A 16,539-nucleotide genomic window follows, 5' to 3' on the forward strand; every position below is an offset into this window, starting at 1 on the left:
GAAAGCAATGAATCCTATCCCTAAGATAACTTCTTATGACTCCTTGAAACATCTTTATAGAGTCCAGTTAGGAAACTCTGCTGTTAATGTTGGTCAGGTTTTGATAATTTTTTTGAAGTAGTCATACACAGAGCAGGTATTTGAATACTTGTCTTTTACCAGGTTTGGGGGCTACAAGGATGATGGACATATGAGTTCTCAAGATTGTCACAGTCATGTGAAGGATATAGCAAACAGTCATGATATAGTGAGAAAGATGTTGCTCTAGGGTGGTATAGAGGTGACTTTGGCAAGGTATATTTTAGTGAAATCATAGGAATAGAGGGCAGGATGATAGTGAGTTGGGAAGTGACTTTGTGAGTCAGTGAAGATGGAAATAGCTATGAAGGAAGGGATGAGAGGGAATACCTAGAGGTCCAGTGTAGGGGACAGAGACAATGGTTTGGTTTTTATTTCTAAAAAAGACCTGAAAATGTTTGTATCCTTTGGAGAATCAGTTCCTAAGAGATGAGAGATTGAAGATAACAGGGGAACTAGTCTAAATAGTTGTCAAGATGACTTTGAAATGGAAATTGGTCAAATCCCCACCATAGATTGAGAAATTAGTCTCAGGGAAAAAAGAAATCTATTCCACTAAACAGGAGAGAACATTCAAAAAAGCTTCAGAAAAATTGGGGATGCTCTTGAGAACCCTCCTACACTGTTGGTGGGGATGTGAATTGGTGCAGCTACTATGGAGAACACTATGGAGCTTCCTTTAAAACAGGTACCATATCATCCAGCAGTCCCATTCCTTAGCATATATCTGGAGAAAACTCAAATTCAACAGGACAGATGCACCCCAGTGTTCATGGCAGTACTGTGTACAATTATCAAGACGTGGAAGTAACTTAAATTCCACTGACAGATGGATAAAGAAGATTGTGTGTTTGTGTGTGTGCGCCTGCTCGTAATAGAATATTACTTTTCAGCAGCAGATATTACACTAAGTGAAGTAAGTCAGGAGAATGACAAATACCATATGATATCACTTAATATGTGAAATCTAAAAACATGATACAAATGAATTTTATTTATAAAACAGAAGCAGACTCATAGAAAACAAACTTATGGTTACCAAAGGGGAAAGGAGGGGGGATTAATTAGGAATTTGGGATTAACAGATACATACCACATTATATGTATGGATGTGAGACTTGGACTGTGAAGAAAGCTGAGCGCCAAAGAATTGATGCTTTTGAACTGTGGTGTTGGGAGAAGACTCTTGAGAGTCCCTTGGACTGCAAGGAGATCCAACCAGTCCATCCTAAAGGAGATCAGTCCTGGGTGTTCATTGGAAGGACTGATGCTGAAGCTGAAACTCCAATACTTTGGCCTCCTCATGCGAAGAGTTGACCCTGATGCTGGGAGGGATTGGGGGCAGGAGGAGAAGGGGACAACAGAGGATGAGATGGCTGGATGGCATCACCGACTTGATGGACACGAATTTGAGTGAACTCCGGGAGTTGGTGATGGACAGAGAGGCCTGGCGTGCTGCGATCATGGGGTCACAAAGAGTTGGACACGACTGAGCGACTGAACTGAACTGAACCACATTATATAAAATAGATAAGCAACAAGGACCTACTGTATAGCACAGGGAGCTATATTCAATATCATTGTAATAACTTAAAATGGAAAAAGAACTGAAAAAGAATGTATATATCCATTTGAATGTAAATAAAAAGGATTGTATATTTACATACTTTGCCATGCAACTGAAACATTGTAAGTCACCTGTACTTGAGTTTAAAAAATTTTAAAAATAAATAGCAACAACAAATTGGGGATGTTCTTGTTTTGCAGTGAAGATCAAGGACTTTGCTGAGCATGGTGGCAGAGATTGTAAGGTAGAGGTTGTGTGCATGTGTGCGTGCTCAGACACTTCAGTCATGTCCAGCTCTTTGTGACCCTGTGGACTATAGCCCACCAGGCTTCTCTGTTCATGGGATTCTCCAGGCAAGAAGACTGGAGTGGGTTGCCAATCCCTTCCTCCAGGGGATCTTCCTGACCCAGGGACTGAACCCACAATAGTCTCCTGCATTGCAGGCAGGTTCTTTATCTGCTGAGCCACCTGGGAAGCCCCAAGATAGAACTTGGGAAGAGTCATACTAGAAGAGACATGAGGTGAAGGAGCAAATAAAAAGATTATCAGATGACCTGGAAATTCCTGTCAAAGTTGAAGTTTATGAAATTTATGGAAAAGTATCTTAGCTGGAAAGGAAAAGAAAGGATTTGGGAGGGGTTTGCTAATAGAAAATGAAAGGGACATGGGAATTAAGATTTCAGTGTAAGGAGAGAGGGGAATGAGGTATATAGTGGTTCAGAGAGTAGAAGGCAGAATTAGTGTTTGGATCAAGTTTCTTCTTAGTTCGTTTTCAGTCTTGGTGAGAAGGAAGTAGTCTTTAAGCATAACTATTCTGTTGGTCATTGCCTCTCTAAGTATCTTATTGAACATAATGAAGTATGTATGATGATGCTTATCTTTTGAGTTATTAAATAATCTAGAATAGATTTTGTGTTTGAGCCAAGTGGAATATCGCAGACTGTTCAAGTTTCTACTAGTCAAGTCTGCAGAGCTTTGGCTGTAATGTTATCTCCTGAGCAAGTATAGGTGGAGGTAAGCTCTTGACAGAAAATTTTAGCCCTCTCCTCAAATGTTAATATAGTTATAATACTTTATCTTAAAAAATGACTCAAACATTGTTAGAATAGTGTAGTGTGTTTAATAGTCTTTCAGAAATGGAAGAAGTGAAGCTGTATGAACAGTGAAAGTTTGACTTTTTCTCAGATTGAAAAACTGTAAATATTAGAAAAAGTGTGAGTTTCTGGAATCCAGGAATCCAAAATAGCCCTTAATTATTATACATAAACAATATAATAGGCTTTAATTTTATTTTTCAGAGAAAAGCTCATTTCAAAGTGCCCTTGATTCATTCATTCCTTTGGTATTGAATTATGTGTTTAATCTTTGAGAACTCTTGAGTGATGCCATAAAATACGCTGATGTGACCTGCTTAAGTAAAGTGCATGGGAAAGTGGCCATTTGGAATAGATTTCTTAAGAAAAGTTTGAAATTCCTGGACTTGGACTAATTTGTTTACCATGGATCCCATGAGGATACTTGCAAAACCAGATGATAGGATACAGTTGAATCCTGTGAATGGCACTAGTTTACAGTTGTTTTCTGGATTTCTTCCATATGTTGCTGTCTTCTATGTATTTGACCATGTATGGATACACAGAATTTCATAGGCCAAAGAAGAAAAGAAGCTTCCGTATGAAAAGCAGATCTTCATTTGTATTATCACTCCAATAAACAATTAAGTTGTTGAACTAATTTTTTTTTAAACAAAGAAGCAAAAATCTTAAAATTTAAGCTGTTGTGGTGTGTGATTAGTATACAGCCTAGTACTAGAGGTAGAAATGTTCTTTGTTTGGTAATGAGAGAACCAGAAATGGTTTGGAGTAAAATCAGGAGATGATTCATGTAGAACAGTTAGATTTTTACATCAGTTCTAATACATGATACTGTGTCATTTAAAATAATTTTTGAGAATTTTTAGGTGAAGGGATGGTTACTTTGGATATTTCTGCTTCAGTGACAGTTACCATAAATGGATAACTTATTTTTATGAAGGAGATGGAGGCAAATGAGATATATATTGAGATCTGTTAGATTTGAATAGATTGTTCTTTTTTGACATATGACATTTGACATATTCTTAATTGACATATAACCAGATTGTCCTTTTTAACTATAGACAACTACTAGATATATAGAATGTGAATTTCTAAGCCACAGGAAGTAATATCACTCAATTTTTTTTAGTTTTGATAATTTACACTGATGAATCTGATTATTTCCACAGTTATTTTGCCTCCCTCATATTATTAGAGTAACTCAATATCAGACAGACTGTATTACCTTAGCCGTGTGGTATGAAACAGTATTCTCCCAAGGAGTGTGCAACCATCGTTGATATTGAAGGTGACCAGAAAATATTAGAACCTGTATCTATTGATGTTTAACTTTTTTAATTTACAGAGAAATTGACACTTCCTGCTGTTTAATGTTCAGATAACCAATTTTATATGTTCGGTAGATAAATAAATGTACTTACATTTGGGATATCTAAAATTTTCACTGACAGTTTACATTAGGGTCAAAGCAGTTCAAAAACCATTGGTCTAAAAGATAAGAACTTTGTCTCTTATTTGTCTAAAAGATTGGAAGCCTTTCTGTGAATATGCATGTCCAAATTTCAGTTTCAGCAAGTTTCTTTTTTGATAATGCTCTTTTAACAAAATAATTTCTGGTTGCTATCAATCTTCACTATCGAATTCAGTAGTCACTAAGCCACATGTGGATTGGGAGGATCCCCTGGAGAAGGAAATGGCAATCCACTCCAGTATTCTTGCTTGGAAAAACCCATGGACAGAGGGGCCTGGCAGGCTACAGTCCATGGGGTCACCAAAGAGTCAGACATGACTTAGTGACTAAACAACAACAACAACAACAAAGCCATGTGTAGCTGTTTCAGTTTAAGTTAAATAAAATTGAACATTCAGTTCCTCAGTTGCTCTAGTCAGATTTCAAGAACTTGTTGCTTGCATGGGCAAGCAGCTAGTATGTATTGGATAGTGTAGATATAGAACCATTTCCATCATCTCAGAAAGTTCTATTGAGCAATGCTGCTATACACTTTTTGCTCAGCAGTCTTAGTTTCAGCTCTTCAGTCTCTGCATCCATCAGCTAGCATCTGTAAGAAAATGTCAGAGGGTAATGGAAAGACATCATCAATTTTTTAACCTGTAAAGGTAAACCGAACTTTTCTTACCCAGAAATTAGTCGCTTTTCCTTTCCCAATTCTGTTAATCAACATGGATAGTTGAAATTGTTTTTCATGTGATTACATTTCCCTCTTAAAGTCTAGTAGTACTTAATTGGTACCATCCTATGGCATGTAACATTCAAAGATTAATTCGTGCCTCTTAAGTTAGCCTGTCAGCATACTTGGAACCTCTTAGTCTTACTAAACACTATATATAAATTAAATGAAAGCCTATCTTTTTCTGGGAGAATGATTCTCCTTTTCTGTTCGAATGAATGTTTGCTTTAAGCAGCATATGTCCAATATGAATGATTTTTACATTCTAAAATGGAATTTGGGGTTACAGAATATCTTAGATTGTAGGAAGAACTGCTGTTACTGTTTAAGTCCAATTCCCTTTCTTAAATAGAACATTTTTACAAACTCTAAAGAGAACTGAAGATTTTAATCAGAGTTAGTAGGGTTTTACCCTACCAGAATGCATTTTTTCCCAATGCCTGGGTTTTGCTGATTGCTTTGACCTGAATGGACAATGACACATTTGAGAAGAAAGTTGGCTCTTAGTCATGATGTAAGCACAAGTGTAAATAATTATAGCCATGCTGAGAAAGATTTGGGAATGGTAATAAGTTCACTTGAGTAATTGGTTGGGACCAAAGTAGATGGAGATAATCCAGAAAACATTTACTGCAAATGGTAGATTAAATGTACTTTCTGATCAATCATATTTGATCTCTGTGAATTACTTGATCATTGAAGCACATTGTTTATTTGTATTATTAGATGTGCATTTATGTTGTTTAAGTTTTATATGGCTTTAGTAATTAATAATATTTTATCAGTTCCTATTTTCCTTCTCTATACCAACTGTGAGCCGTAAACCCATTATTTATATATATACTTTTCTTTTAAGTAACCTGGACTCTCAACATCTATAGTAATTGATTCTAAAGAAAGTGGCTGGGTGGGTAGATTTACTTTATAAAAAGCTTCCTATTTAGTTTTGATTAACACTCGTCTCCCTACATCTTACCTTGTAGGAAACCACAGATATAATGTATGTTATTAATATCTGTACACAATGACTCTTACAGGTGGAACAATCCAAAGTTTTAATCAAAGAAGGTGGTGTTCAGTTGCTGCTCACAATAGTCGATACCCCAGGATTCGGAGATGCAGTGGATAATAGTAATTGGTAAGAAGGGTTTGTCCCTGCTGCTTTCCATTGCATTTGGGAGTAGGGTTGGTTAGATTTTTTTAACATTTTAAATCTTCTCACCTGTGGTTACTGAAATTTAAGTAATATGGTTTGGGTTCATATATCAACTTTGCCACTTACTTGTCATTATTGCTTAACTTCTTTGAACTGATTTCCTTTTCTATAAAATGATGATAACACTTTTCATAGAATTATTTTGAAGATAGACTCTAAAACATAGATAAAAGAATTCTCATTATTATAAGAAACTTTTCATTCTCTGCTATTAATTTTATCTGTTTTCTGTCACACCCTAATTTAAATATGATTTTAGACCTTCAGTTTTTCCGTAAGTTGTAAGTGAAGAAAATATCCATGACTTTCTATTTGGAAATAAGATATTAGGAGCTTACAAAAATATTTTAATTTTTCCTTGAGTTCTGCATTATTTTTGAAGTAAATTTCTTCAACTTTTGAAATACCTAAATAAATTCATCATGAGGCTTCTGTGTTGTTTAATCTTTTCATTTGAAATCTAAAACTCTTTGGATGTAATTTTTCATGTTGTAAAGTGTGTTTTTCGTTATTTAATCACTTAGTTATGTCTGACTCTTTAGTGACCCTATGGACAGTCTGCCAGGCTGCTCTGTCCATAGAATTTCCCAGGCAAGAATACTGGAAAGGGTTGCCATTTTCTTCTCCAGAAGGTCTCCCTGACCCAGGGATCTTGGTGGATTCTTAACCACTGAGCCATCTGGGAAGCACCGTGCATAAGTGGAATCTCAACTTAATTATTTTATTTATTTGCATTCTACAGCTGGCAGCCTGTTATCGACTACATTGATAGTAAGTTCGAGGACTACCTAAATGCAGAATCTAGAGTGAACAGACGTCAGATGCCTGATAACAGAGTGCAATGTTGTTTATACTTCATTGCTCCTTCAGGACATGGGTAAGTGCCTGAATACTTCTGATAACCTTTTTGTTGTTTCATTATTACTCATCTTTGGGTGCATGTGTTAGTAATCCTCATCTCTGTGGAGTATGTTTATACAACTTGTGAAGTTCCAAATTCCATATAAAAATGATTTATAAAAAATTAAGTCCTAGCCACGCTAAAAATGATTTTACTTCTTAGTTTCTCATGTGTAAGACTGTGCTTCATGGAGAGGAATATTGTTTTCATCATGGTTTGGTGTCTCAGTGTGGCTAATTTAGCTTTCCTGTTGACCAGTCTGCCACAGATTGAACAATCAAATAAGGAGAAACAACCATAACGATTAGCTTAGACATATTCTAAGAAACTCCAAAGATATTATTTATTATACATCTGGTAGAGAACATTGCAAAAAACTTAAATACCAACTTTTTAATGTGCTGTTTCTTTCTTCACTAAATCTGTTTTACTAATCTATTTCACCTTAGCTGTCACAGTCAAATTATTTAAGTATCCTATCATCAGTACTAACCTTCTACTTATTAGCAGTTAAAATTAAGATCTGAGTATTTAGACTTGTATCTGATTGGATTGTTTGTTTGTATGGCCAGCCTGTACTCCTGTTTTGGTCGTTTGTGTTTCTTTGTCATTTTGAGGAGATGAGCGTGTCATCGTCAACTGCAGATGTTTATACTTACTCTTCTTTAAAGTGAAAGTGAAGTCGCTCAGTTGTGACTGACTCTTTGCGACCCCATGAACTGTAGCTTACCAGGCTCCTCCGTCCAGGGATTTTCCAGGCAAGAGTACTGGAATGGGCTGCCATTGCCTTCTCCAGGGGATCTTCCTGACCCAGGGATCGAACCTGAGTCTCCCACATTTCAGGCAGACGCTTTACCATCCAAGCCACCTGGGAAGCCCTCTCCTTTAGTCTTTGGTTAAATGACTCAGGATAACTCCGCCCCCTGATGATTGTAACTCCACCATCTCTCCACCAAAAGGGACTGGACTGTTTCATAGCATTAGACTAAACAGTGTTGTCATCTAACACCAAAATTACAGTGGTATAAACCAGTTCCTTCAAGTGAAAGTCGCTCAGTCGTGTCCAACTCTTTCTGACCCCATGGACTATCGAGTCCATGGAATTTTCCAGGCCACAGTACTGGAGTGGGTACCTTTTCCCTTCTCCAGGGGATCTTCCCAACCCAGGAATCAAACCCAGGTCTCCTGCATTGCGGGCAGATTCTTTACCAGCTGAGCCACAACGGGAGCCCAGGAATACTGAAGAGGATAGGTTATCCCTTCTCTAGCAGATCGTCCTGACCCAGGAATTGAACCAGATTCTCTTGCATTGCAGGCAGATTCTTTACCAACTGAGCTATCAGGGAAGTCCACTTTCAAAAGTGTGCCTTTCTCTTTTGTTTTCTGCTTTTTTCTTTACCTTTTGCCTAGATAGGCTAGTGCCCATTATCACCATCTTGGTTGAGCAGAAAGCCTTAATTTTAAAGTTTACCATTTTTGTACTATCTGATTGTAGTGGTGCAACTGTTTCTTTTTCATTTCTAATATTCTTCTATAGTATTCTCAGAAAATTATATATTCAAAGCCCAAAATTGACTTATCTACTTAAAAGGCTAAAAAAAAAACACCTCAAAATACCATACTGTATCGTTTTTTTCTGAGAACTTGTTAGTTTCTTCTTGAATTTTCATGTGTGTGTGTATGTATATATATATATATATCATGGTAATATAACCTCTTAGGGCTTTTTCCTGAAAGCCAGCAAAGTAAAATCTTAACCTATAGTTAAGTCAATAGAAATTTGTCAGTTTATATCCACTTTTTATTATTTTAGATCTTTTGGACTGTCTCCAACATTTAGTAATTCTCATGAAATCACATTTCTCTTATCCCCTGAGGGAAAATATAGTCCTTAAAATTGCGTGGGAAATAAAATTTTTTTTAAAGAAAAAATTTTGATATTATGTGTAGTGGCTTGGGACCATTTCTTGTTTGTCACAAGGGATGAGAGTTCCAGATTTTAATTTCTTAGTATAACAATGTGCTTTTGAGTAGTTTGTCAGCTTAACTATTTTTAGAAATGGAACAAAGTTTTGCCCACTGATATATGCTGCTGCGGATTAAGTGACATAATATGACATTGAGTTTTCTGTAGAGAGTTCCAAATTCCATGCTCACTAAAGAGTGAAATTCCAGGCAGCATAGTAGAGGAATTACGACCGTTCTACCTGGGTAGTCCCTGGATTCCCTTTTTAGAGGTTCTGTTTTTGGAGTAATTATATATTGGTCCAGCAGTGTATTTTCTGTGTCCCTTACCCCACCAGGTGTCATCACTGAACAAAGGGTTACTTTGTGATTTCAGCTGTTGTTGCTTCATTTCCTTTGTTCAGTGGTTGGTAACTGACTTGGAACTTGAATTTTTAAATGGTGTTTTTACAAACCTTTGGAATTTTTATTGCCATTTTGAAAAAAGTGTTAGTTTTATATAGATTTTTTTTCCCTTAGAAATGTGTATACCTATGTATGTTTAATAAATATTTGTCATTTGCCCTCTATTCATTTTACTTATTTTGTTGTAGGCTTTGAGGTGTTAAATAGTTTTTTCTCTTTGTGTTTCATCGCTCAGTCGTGTCCGACTCTGCGACCCCATGGACTGTAGCTCCTTTGTCTCTGGGATTTCCCAGGCAAGAATATGAAGTGGGTTTCCATTTCCTTCTGTAAGGTATCTTCCCGACCCAGGGATCGAACCTGGGTCTCTGCATTGCAAGTGGATTGTTCAGTGTCTGAGTCACCAGAGAAGGGTTTATCTATTAGAAATTCTATAAAGGAGTTTCCTTTGTGTTAAAAAAAAAAAAAAAACTTAAAAATTAGATTTCTTGGAAAATATGATCTGAAATAAAATTAAATGGATAGAGGAAAAATTTCAACCAGTATGTAATCTCTTGTGAAATAAGTGTTTTCTGTGGGCATTTTGTAAGGTTTTAAATTTTGTTTTCTAGTTTAAAAGGGCAGAGGGTTTTATCAGGGCTTTTATAAAGGTTATATCTAAAGTTTAATTTTGTAAAAACTGTTTTAATATTCTTCAGCCCTGTCATTTTATGTTTGAGAAGTTGACTTCCCTGATTTCCTTGTCATGGCTATTTTCAAGTATCTTCCTCTTGGAAAGTTGAAATAATAAATGTTCTATAAATGTTGTTTTACTTTAAGTGTAAAATCTTGTTAACTTAGATTACAATTTAATATTTTATATTCAGTTCAGTTCAGTTGCTCAGTCGTGTCCGACTCTTTGTGATCCCATGAATTGCAGCACACCAGGCCTCCCTGTCCATTACCAACTCCTGAAGTTTACTCAAACTCATGTCCATCGAGTCGGTAATGCCATCCAGCCATCTCATCCTCTGTCGGCCCCTTCTCCTCCTGTCCCCAATCCCTCCCAGCATCAGAGTCTTTTCCAATGAGTCAACTCTTCACATGAGGTGGCCAAAGTATTGGAGTTTCAGCTTTAGCATCAGTCCTTCCAATGAACACCCGGGACTGATCTCCTTTAGAATGGACTGGTTGGATCTCCTTGCAAGATTCATTAAAATTATAGATTAACTGAATTCTTTTCTGTTACCAGTTTAATGAGGTGGTAGTGGTAGTAATTTAACTTTGTCCTGCATATAATCTGGAAGGTAAACTCTAAAAATTTACAAAGGTGAGATTTAAAAAATATATATATAGTGGAAAGAATTAAGTTTATTTTATGTGCTCCATATTTCTCTCTTTAAATTTATTTATTTTTTGGCTCTGCTGGGTCTTCAGTGCTGTGTGTGGGCTTTCTCTAGTTGTGGTAAGCAGGGGCTACTCTAGTTGAGGTGCTTGGCCTTCTTATTGCAGTGCCTTCTCTTGCAGAGCATGGGCTCTAGGGTGTGCAGGCTTCGGTAGTTGCTGCACATGGGCTAAGTAGTTGTGGCACAGGGGCTTAGTTGCTGTACAGCATGTGGAGTCTTCCCAAACCAAGGATCAAACCCGTGTCCCCTGCATTGGCAGGCAGATTCTTAACCACTGAAACACCAGGGCAGTCCCAAATCCGAGATCAATTGACTGAGCCATGGCTTTTATATTTAGTGTTGTTATGTAATGATTGATGAAAAACAGGCAAAAACTTAAATATTTTCCCAAAATCAAAAGGTTTTTCAGTTACCACTAGTGAGATAAGGGTGCTGTTTATAGATAAATACGGTCTTATTCCAGCCACACACTCTTTCTGTAGTGTTCTCTGAATGCTAATATCAAAATTTAAAGGATTTAAGATGAGAATTAGAATTGAAGCTGTCTCATTTCTCCATATCTGCCTTCCTGCCTTCTTACCCTGTCTTTCTGCAAGTCAGTGGGTCACTACCACAAAGAAGTATAGTATTATTCATCAGTAAAAAAGGAGTATCTCATTAGTCTCTGCTGCTGCTGCTGCTAAGTCACTTCACTCATGTCCGACTCTGCTCAGCCCCATAGATGGCAGCCCACCAGGCTCCCCCGTCCCTGGGATTCTCCAGGCAAGAACACTGGAGTGGGTTGCCATTGCCTTCTCCCATTAGTCTCTGGACACACCGCCAATACACCCACCAATATATATATTAAATTATAGTATGCTAAGAGAACTCAAACAAGGGCTTTCTGTTTATTTTAAAATATTAGTCCATAAAATTTATAATGAAATTAGACCTTTATTCCATTTTCCTCATGTTTTATCAAAGCTAAGGAATACTGTATTTCTATGCAAAATACTGCTGTTATCTTCATTTATTTTGTTAAATACTAATTTTTAGTCTAGTGTATTCTGCATGTGAGGAATAGGTGATTTTCATTTACAGTTATTCAAAGATGTAAGGAAAATTACAGCAGCTTAGTTTTTTAGTCAGCACATATTTGAACACCTTCTCAAGTGTTGGCACTGTACTAGATATTACAGAAGAGATGAATGAGACAAAGGCTTTTGCTCTTAGGGATCTTCTAGTGAGAAGATGGGAAGAACAAATACACAAGTAGGTGGTTACTATATGACAGATTAAGTGTTGTGATCCTTGAGGCTTCTAGTTTTAGGTTGGAGAAGAATTCTCAGAGGAGCATAGTAAGCTAGGTCCTAAAGGACAAATAGGAATTAGGCAAGCCAGCTAGAACGGGGATGGGAAAGTATGGTGATTTCACGATATTGTGAGAAGTTCAAAAAGGCTGGCATATTGGAAGTCAAAAGTAGTAAAAATGCTAAGGGATGCTGAGAGATGAGGTCAGCTAAAGAGGTTATGTTTTCACAGGCTTCGTAGGCCACACTCACTTAAGGAATCTGGCTTTAATAAGGTTTTCAGTCTGGGAATGACTTGATCAGAATTGGATTTTAGAAACATCATATTGACTGCAGTGTGCATGGTTTTGAGGGAAACCAGACAGATTGTTGTCATTATCAAAGTTTGGTGGCCTGAACCAAAGTAATGGAAAGGAGATAAATATATAAATATTTTTATTTGTTCAGCAGGTTCTGGTGAATCTTTGGAATGGATAAATAGAGGAAGTTTATCCAGTCTGAGTCCTGGATTTCAGCTTTGAGTAACTGGGTGGATTGAAGTGTTACTTGCTGAGATAGAAAGTATAGAAGGGGAGGGGGTATTTGGGGGTTCAGATGAACTTATGATTTTGAGGTGCCAAAATGGAATGTCCGAGTAGTATTTCCATCAGGTGAACACAAGCCTGGAACATAAGAATGAGGTCTGGGCTAGGTATAAAGACTTGGGAGTTATTAAGCCATAAAGGATATTGAAGTTGTTGTAGTTAATGATAAGCTTATAGAATGTAGAGAAGAAAAGACCTAATAGAGAATTCTGAGGCATGTACCTTTTAAGGGACTAACTTACAAAGAGGATCCTGGAACTTACTTTAAGTAAACAGCTTGTGAGAGAGTAATGTCCGTGCTGCATAATGGGCAAATTAAAAATACCATTAAACACCACAGTGTTTCTGAGTTGGCTGCTGCTGACTAATTATATTAGCAGCCTGAAAGTATTTGGTGACCTTAAAAGTATGGCCAAGTGGAGGCAATAGTTAGAGTGTAATGAATAAAAGGGATGATGAAGAAGATGTTCTTTTGAGCCCCTTCACTGAGAAATGTACTGGGTAACAAGAAGTAAAAGAGGATTATAATTTTTCATTTAAAAACAAGACAGATTTCCCAAATTTGAGTGGTAAGTAGAGTCTCTTGTAGGAAAGCTTATTAGGAGCCTTTCTGGATTTTCTGATTCTACTTTTGGGCCCACATACTGTGACCAGGGTATTAAAACACAGGAGTCAAATCTTTCTTAGGCATTCCAGTGCTTCTTGAAATCCTGTTCTTCCTAACTGTTACTGGCCCAATATACATCTTTAGAGAGTGTTTCTGATGAGGAAATTAAGTAGTTCCAGTGTATGTAATTTTAGCATTGGAATGTGAAAAATCTGTTCTCCCAAATTGGTCAATCCAGTCATATTAAATATTGTATATTTCAGACTTAAACCATTGGATATTGAGTTTATGAAGCGTTTGCATGAAAAAGTGAATATCATTCCACTTATTGCCAAAGCAGACACACTCACACCAGAGGAATGCCAACAGTTTAAGAAACAGGTAAGTAAAATGAGTTTGGAAATTCTTAGGATTCTAATACTGTTCATGTAATTTGCAGTTTTGCATATTTTCATTATAATGTGTTACAGTGTGTTCCTCCTGCTACTTTACTGTGTGTGTGTGGTTGTTTACACTATATTAAAAATAACTGTTGAAAATAGTCTCCTGCTTTAGTTTTCTCCTAGGAGCCCATAAGTATTATCATGCCCTTCAGTGTGTGTGCTCAGTTGTTTAGTTGTATCCAACTCTTTGTGATCCCATGGACTGTAGCCCACCAGGCTCCTCGGTCCATGGAATTTTCCAGGCAAGAATACTGGAGTGGGTTGCCATTTCCTGCTTCAGGGGATCTTCTGACCCAGGGATCGAATCTCTGTCTCTTGTGCCTCCTCTTTTGGCAGGTGGATTCTCTGCCACTGAGCCACCTGGGAAACCATAATGCCCTTATCCTTTGTCAATTTAAATAAGGCTATTTTAGATGTTTCTGTATAGCTTCCACCACCACCCATCCCCACAGGCAGTCTCCCACATTGCAGGCGGATTCTTTACTAGCTGAGCCACAAGGGAAGCTCCATTTTAGATTTTCTGTATAGCTTGTGCCACTGCCTCTCCCCACACCCTTTATAGAAGTATTACTTTCCTAGACTGAGTTTCTGGGGAGAGGATTACTTTTTAAAGGGTATAATTATTTTATTACCCTCCCCCCCCCCATTTTGTCTTGGTGCTTTCTCAATAAAACAGTCAAAATTCCTTTTATGACAGGTATGTTTGTTGCAGTGCCTTGCTAGCATTGTCATTATTTTTTTTTAAACTTTTTTGGATTAAGGTGATGCCTAATAATGTCTTTAACTTTCAGTTTTCCAGAAAAGCTGAACATTTTAAAGCAGGGGTTTAGTTTTCCCTCAGTGTTATGTTTTTGGTTTATTATATATTGTATCTTATGAAATGGTAGGATCAGTTTCTAGAACTACTTTCCTATTCTAGTAGCCTATTTTTAAATTTTAGGCCAGTGTTATGTCTTTTAAGAGCTTCCCTGGTGGCTCAGACAGTAAAGAATCTGCCTGCAGTGCAGGAAACCTGGGTTTGATCCCTGGGTCACGAAGATCTCCTTGACAAGGGAATGACTATCCACTCCAGTATTCTTGAGAATTCCATGGACAGAGGAGCCTGCAGGCTACAGTCCATGGGGTTGCAAAGACTTGGACACAACTGAGCATCTAGCACTATATGTCTTTTAAATTGAAGCTAAGTTGTATAATATTTTAAAATAGATTTTAGAGTTTATTATCTCTTACTGTCCTTCTAGTTTTTTGTAACAAAGTACTTTGGTTCTTCATCTTTTTCAGTATGAATTTTAGAATAACTTGAAAACTATTGGAAAAACAAAAACCTGTGGAAATTTGCTTTGAAATTGTGTTAAATCTGTATAAATTTTTAGAATGTTTTACTACATCATTTTTACTGTATCTGATATTTCTACCAGGAAATTTTTTATTTTACATTTATTAGCTCCATTTTTATTTTGTAATTTGCTGTTTCTAAGTTCAGATACTAATCATATAGTATTAGTAATATTTCTCTTTTATCTTAATTTGGAATTGTACTAAAAATGAAGAAATAAAAAAGGTGAATAAGCAGTGATCTCTACTTCCAAATTGGTCACTTGCAATGGTTGTCAATTTACTTTTTCTTTATTTATTCTTTAAAAAAAAGCAGGGGGGCAGGGACAGGTAGTGTTTAACCAGAGGTGTTTATCCGACTCATGTAGAGAACTTTTTCAAAATGAGTTATTGGACCACAGCTCTACTAGTTGGTTTTGTAGGTTAAGATACAGCTTTGTATTTGTTATCGTGAAGAAGCTCACTTGGGCTATTTTAATATACAACCTCTGACTAAAAGCCATTGCTCTTAGAGCTAGCTACTAGTCTTTGTTTTTTCTTCTAGGCATGTATCAGGTTGGCCAAAAAGTGTGTTCAGAAAGCTTACCAAAAAACCTAAATGAACTTTTTGGCCAACATTAGGTTGGCACATAATCTGACACCTCATCATTTATTCTTAGGTTTTTTTTTCTAACTAGATACATAACCCAGTTATAAAAGATACGTGGTCTTGTTTATTTCCACGGCAATTCTGTCTGCTTTGGTAGCCGTGTAGCACATTTTGTTTCAGGTCCCTTTACTGCTGCTGGGGACCCTGGTAGTGAGTGTAACATTAAACCACCAGTACAGGCAGGGAGCTAGTTTTAGGTTTATTAGCCATCAGTTTGTTTGTTATAAGTTTGAATAGGGTAGGTAATTCAACACTATTTGGATGTCTGTATTCTTATTTGAATTTAGAGTGACTTTGGACAAAATAAATTAATTTGAGGTCACTTCTGATGTTACTAGTAAGTTGTCTTTCTTTTTTTCTGTATTCTCATTGATTATTATTATAAATTCATTAGCTTCTTAATTTCCAGGGCGTGTTTTCTCCCTGTGTGCTTGCCTGATCTTTTATCTGTTGCTCCTTGATGTGTGTGTATCCACACGTACATGCAAGGATATTTTCTGATAAGTACATATTTTTTCCCCTAGAGCCAGTGTTATACTTAATTTTATTTACCTTTGCTCAATTCTGCTAAAAACTTTAGGTGAGTTTAAGCTCTGTTGATTCAGCTGAATAAAATAGTTGGTAAGAATTTGTCTAAAGGTATCTCAGGCATTATAAATAAATGACCCAAAACCACTAGAGTAGAAATCAACTAGTGAAGCTGTTTCTGGACTCCTACTTCATTTTTAGAACTCTTTGGGTATTGTAACCTTATAAGTTTAACATTTCTGAAGCAATTGGATTTAGAGAATGGTACTTATATATAAACTTTATAGAAAAAAAACACCAGCAT

General features: G+C 36.7%; 1 protein-coding gene across 5 annotated transcripts in view; it reads left to right on the forward strand.

The window, feature by feature from the left end:
• The window catches only part of SEPT7 (septin 7), a 98,463-nt gene that overhangs the window by 61,939 nt on the left and 19,985 nt on the right, over positions 1-16,539 (forward strand). For all 5 annotated transcript variants that reach the window (XM_027539518.1, XM_027539520.1, XM_027539522.1 and 2 more), the window contains exons 5-7: positions 5,969-6,069; positions 6,890-7,024; positions 13,544-13,661. In XM_027539518.1, coding sequence (XP_027395319.1) covers positions 5,969-6,069; positions 6,890-7,024; positions 13,544-13,661 — 354 coding nt within the window. The remainder of the gene's footprint in view (positions 1-5,968; positions 6,070-6,889; positions 7,025-13,543; positions 13,662-16,539) is intronic.

This window comes from Bos indicus x Bos taurus, chromosome 4 (assembly GCF_003369695.1).
Source record: "Bos indicus x Bos taurus breed Angus x Brahman F1 hybrid chromosome 4, Bos_hybrid_MaternalHap_v2.0, whole genome shotgun sequence".
In the NCBI taxonomy this organism is placed as follows: Eukaryota; Metazoa; Chordata; class Mammalia; order Artiodactyla; family Bovidae; genus Bos; species Bos indicus x Bos taurus.